At 38.4% G+C, this 5,828-nt stretch overlaps 1 protein-coding gene across 1 annotated transcript; it reads left to right on the forward strand.

Moving 5' to 3' along the window:
- Positions 1–1,880: 1,880 nt before the first annotated feature.
- On the forward strand, positions 1,881–2,834 carry LOC102840936 (olfactory receptor 2B11-like). Its single transcript, XM_006876087.1, has one exon. The coding sequence runs from the start codon at positions 1,881–1,883 to the stop codon at positions 2,832–2,834; it is 954 nt and encodes a 317-aa protein (XP_006876149.1).
- The last annotated feature ends 2,994 nt before the right edge of the window (positions 2,835–5,828 follow it).

Here is a 5,828-nt window from a genome sequence, read left to right on the forward strand (position 1 = left end):
TTTTTCAGTTGTACTTTAAATGCATTCAAGCATGAGGGACTCATCTTCCAGCATTATATCAAACAGTGTTCTGTTGTTATTCATAAGGTGTTCAGTGCCTAACCACTGAAGATATTGATATAATGAGTATATTGAAAATTATGTAAAACCCTTTAAAATCCTATTCATGAATGGTAGAAATTGTACATTTTTTTTTTCTCATTCACACAATTGTTTTATTGTTTTTATTGCAAATTGAGTGATAGTTTACATGGGAGAACATTGGTTTTACACTCATCCTATTGTATTTCATTTCATTGCAATGATTACAATCCTCTCCGTACATCATCATTCAACATTATTTGCTGCTATTCCCTCTGTGTTGTTTGTGTTTGTTTGTTTGGATGCAGAACCAAAGGGCACATTCTGAAAGTCTGCTTCCTGGACACCAGCATGCAACCTTTCTCTTTCCATGAGTCTGGAGTCCTCAGCTGCTCTAACTCTCCACATCATCACCTCTGCTTCCATCTCTGGTGTCGCTGCTTCTCTGTATAGGGTTCCACATTCTGCTCTTGCTCTTCTCCCTTTATGCACACAATTGTTTTTGTTTTAAATTCTGTTAAGTCCAGTTAATGACTAAGAGAAGCCTCATGAATTTTTTTCCCATACTCACACTGTCATGGAAATTTTCCTGTCCTTGTAAAACAATAAGTACTTTAAAAACTTTAAAAAATATTTATAGTTCTTGCTCATAAAGCAGAGATATTTTATCTTCATTTTCATTTATCATTTTATTTTCATTTTCATTATGGAAACTTTTCCCTATGTATAATACAGAGTCATTTAAAAACATGTTAAGTTCTTAAGAATTCCTTTTAATTAATTTGAAATTTGTATATATATTTTCTCATCCATACTAATCTTTAAAATATAAAGTTCTTTTGGTTTAACTTCCTGAATAGGATAAACAATATAAAAAACATAAACATTGTTGTTAAGTGCCATAGAGTTGATTCTAACTCATAGCGACCCTATATAGGATTTCCCAGGAGCAGCTGGGTTTGAATTACTGATCTTGTGGTTCACAGTCCAGTGCTAATCCACAGTACCACACTAGAATTCCATATATGTTGTTTTGTTGTTAAGTGCCATCAACTCAGTTCCAACTCATAACGACACTATATATGAGGAGTAGCTGGTGGGTTTGAACTGTTGACCTTGTGGTTTTCAGTCCAGTGCTGATCCTATAGTGCCACACCATCTGTAGCTCTGTAGGATTAGCACTGAACTGCAAACCACAAGGTGAGATGTTAGAAGCCACCAGCTGCTCTATGGGAGAAAGATAAAGCTTTTTACTTCCATAAAGATTTACAGCCTTGGAAGCCTTATAAAAAGTTGCTATAAATTAGAGCCAACTTGATGGTACTTAACAACAATAACAAGAAGAAAGTAAAGAATTACTTCCCGTATGTATTTAGGGGGAAGTCAAGCTTCCTAATGATGGGAACATTATCAGCTTTAACTAAATTGGAAGAAATGTGTCATAATTGTGATAATGATTCTTCTATTATATAAGTAATGTCACTTTATCTTCCCCAAGTTCCACATTTAAAGTAGGAATTTTCTCCTTATTTCACAGATGCAGAAATTGGGGTTCAGAAATATTAAATGGTATAATCAAGGTCACAGAATAGAAGATAAAGAAAGGACATAGATGCTGCTGCCCTGGCCCCTGGTCTGACTGTTCTATTCATGTGTCTCTACAAGGTAAAGAAGATCAGATACAGTTCAACCTTAATTACAAAGGATGGAAGCAGGAATGAGGAACATTAATTCCTCCTCTCAGTTTTGCTTCATTCCAATATTTCCAATTCATTACAGATGCCAGATAATACATCAGCATGAGAAGTGGTAACCATAGTTTCTTGGAGGATTCCCCTAAGAACTTCATCTTGCTAGGGGTCTCTGACAGGCCATGGCTGGAACTTCCTCTTTTTGTCGTCCTTCTAGTGTCTTACATTCTGGCTGTGTTGGGCAACATTGCAATCATTGTGGTGTCTCGGATAGATCCTCAGCTCCAGAGTCCAATGTACATCTTCCTGAGCCACCTGTCCTTCCTGGATCTCTGCTATACCACCACCACAGTTCCACAGATGCTGTTCAACATGGGCAGTTCAAGAAAGACCATAAGCTATGGTGGCTGCACAGTTCAGTATGCTATTTTCCATTGGCTGGGTTGTACTGAGTGCATTGTATTGGCTTCCATGGCCTTGGACAGGTATGTGGCCATCTGCGAGCCCCTCCGATATGCTGTTATCATGCGTCGCCCTCTCTGCCAGCAGCTTGTGGCAGTGGCCTGGATCAGTGGCTTTGGCAATTCCCTAGTTCAGGTGGTCTTGACAGTGCAGCTGCCTTTCTGTGGGGAACAAGTGCTAAACAACTTCTTCTGTGAGGTGCCAGCCATGATTAAGCTTTCATGTGCTGACACAGCTGTGAACGATGCAACATTGGCTGTGTTGGTGGCCTTCTTTGTGGTAGTCCCCCTAGCTCTTATTCTTCTCTCCTATGGCTTCATTGCTCGAGCAGTGCTCAGGATCCAATCCTCAAAGGGACGACACAAGGCCTTTGGGACATGTTCTTCACACCTGGTGGTGGTCTCCCTCTTTTACCTACCTGCCATGTACATGTATCTGCAGCCCCCTTCCAGTTACTCCCAAGAGCAAGGCAAGTTTATATCCCTATTCTATTCCATAATCACACCCACCCTCAATCCCTTCATTTATACATTGAGGAATAAGGATGTGAAAAGAGCTCTGAAAAGACACCTGGAAAGAATATGGAGGATCTGCAGATGAAGAACTGAGATATGACAATTTCCTTTTGTGAAAGGACACTTAATCAATGTATTGTATGCTCAAAACACCTATCACTTAATAAGAAAATACTGTAACAGTATAGGTTTTGAGAAATATGAGAGCCCCAAAAATCCCATCTCCAAAATATGTGCCTCATATATCATTAAGTGCCTAAAATACTGCATCTACAATAAATTATTTATTTCAGGAATTGTTTAAATAGACTTTGTGTTAAATAAGATTTTTGATCTTGGATAATATAATTTCCTATAGTTCAAATTCCCTTTTTTAGAGAATTGCCTCTGTTATTTGGAAACCAATACAAGCATATCTGTGCTGCCAGAATCCCATTGCTGTGTAGTTGATTGTAACTCATAGTAAGTCTATAGGACGGAATAGTATTGCCCTGTAGGGTGTCCTAGGTTATAATCTTTACAGGAACTGATAAGCGGGTCTTTCTTCCAAAGAGCCACTGGTAGGCTCCACCCACTGACCTTTCAATCTGCAGCTAAGCACCTAACCATTGAGACACACACACAAGGAAAACCTACGACTGCCATCAATTCAATTCCAGTTTATAGCAAGCCTATAGAGCAGAGTAGGACTGTCCCATAGGGTTTCCAAGGCTATAAATCTTCACAGAAGCAGAGGGCCACATCTTTCTCCCGCAGTGTGGCTGGGGTTCAAATAGCTGAACTTTCAGGTAGCAGACAAGCACTTTAACCACTGTACTACCAAGGCTTCAATTAAGCCATAAGGGTTGCTTATATCTATTAAAAATGGTCAAGATGTGCAAGGCTATACTAGGTTTCATTGTATTATAGATTGAATTTTGTCTTCCCTCCACCTCCAAAAAATATATGGAGTCCTGTTTAGTGCTATAGGATAAGCACTGGCCGCTAACCTCAAAGTCAGCAGTTCAAACCCACCAACTGCTCCTCAGAAACACTATACAGGGTCACTTTGAGTCGGAACTGACTCAATGCATTTAATAACCACAACAACAGAATGAGTTCTAAGCGGTGCTTATGAACAGGCAGATAGACATAGACATAGTCACAGAGTAGGAAGACAGACACCAAGCAATGCCAAGAAATGCCAAAAAAAAAAAAGCCAAGGAACTCCAAGGATTTCCAACAAAGAAGGACCCTCCCCTAAAATCAATGCTCTGATTTGAACTTCTCATATCCCAGTCTCAAAGCCTATTACACAGCCATAGTATTGAAAACAGCTGGGTACTGGTATAATCACAAACACATAGACCAATGATACAGAATTGAGATACCCATTTGCAAAAAAAATGAAACAACATCTATATCGACTCCCAACACATAAACAAACTGAAGATGGATCACAGACATAAAAGTAAAACCTAAAACTATAAAGACATTCAAAGGCTCTCTACTGTGACCATGGACAACTGCTTTGAAAAGTCCATGCTAAGAAGAGGAGAGGGTGGGGTACAAGTGAGTAGAAATCACAGCTTGTCTCATATTACATGTTGTTTTTTCAAGATTCAACATTTGCTTAATTGTTGTAACCTTTTCACTTTTGATACCATTGAGTCTAAAATTTTTGCTCATTTTATCTTGGTATTTTTGTGGGATGACTGAAGCGTGGAGTTCTTCACATTGCCATGTCTCTTTACCACATTTTAACACATGGTACAGTTTTCTTTATAATTTTCTTTAGTGTTTTCTCCTCCCTATAGAAATGGGTTTCAGTTTCATGCCAGTGGATATTTGCTCCTGATCTGCTCCTTCCTGCATCCAGAACAGTAGCTACACATACAAATACTTGTTACATGAGTGAATTATTCATGTCCTTGCTGGCTACCTTCCAGTTACTAGTCAAAATAAAAGAATGATTATGCCTCCATTCATGTATTTTTGTCACTTGTGAAGCATTGCTATTAGTGGTAGACCCTTCACTGGTTATTTTAGAATGAGATCTATAAAATAGTTACACTATTCCTAGTGTGACACTGTAGGATAAGCACTGAACTGATAACTGAAAGATCAGCAGTTCAAAAATACAGCAGCTCTTCAGAAATTCTATGCAGGGTCCCTATGTGTCAGAACTGACTCAATAGCTCTTAACAACAACAGCATATTTGCTGCATACTAATACAACAAGAAAAGAAAATGTACTTAATGGGCACCTCCCATTTCTCTGCCTTTAGAAGTGTTATCATCTTTACCTTAAAAATAAAAAAAGTAATAAGTATTTTTGAATCTCTGTTTTATAAGGATGAGTGATTTTGTAATTTAGAGAGATTATATGTTAACATTATATAGCAAATTGACTGAGTGAGATGGACCCACAGCCCATATTGAGCCAGTGTTTCTCAAAGGGGATCAGTGGACTTCCTTCCTAGAACCATGTAAACTTCCAATTTGAAACACTGCCTCTTGGATCGATAACATAGAAATAGTCCCAAAGAAATTGAGGGTGAGGTAATTGATCCGTTAATTTAACAATATCCCTGAAGTTTTCTCAGTACCCTAAGGACCCTGAAGTTCTTCACAGGGAAAATGAGTTGCTTAGCCCCACCCCACCCCCCCAAGTAGATGACTCAGGTCAAGTGGGAGAATAGGTAAAGATATCCCAATGATAAAAAGAAAGCACATCTAAAAAATAATAATAATAAAGTAAGGAAAATAAAATGTAGCGATAAAGAATGTATAGACAAAAAGAGAGGAAGAATGACTAATTAGATAGTTGTTAGGTATCATGGAGTCAGATCCAACTTAGTGACACTGTGCACAACAGAACAAACCACTGTACAATCCTGTGCCATCCTCACAATCATTCTTATGCTTGAGGCTATTGTTGTAGCCTCTATGTCAGTCCATTTCATTGAAATAGTTCTTGTTTTTGTTGACAAATTACATTACCAAGCATGATGTCCCTTTCCATGAATTGTTCCCTTCTGATAACATATCCAAAGTACTTGAGATTTATTGTTTCTAAGGAGCACTCTGGCTATACTCC

This window comes from Chrysochloris asiatica, unplaced genomic scaffold (assembly GCF_000296735.1).
Source record: "Chrysochloris asiatica unplaced genomic scaffold, ChrAsi1.0 scaffold00352, whole genome shotgun sequence".
NCBI classification, from domain to species: Eukaryota; Metazoa; Chordata; class Mammalia; order Afrosoricida; family Chrysochloridae; genus Chrysochloris; species Chrysochloris asiatica.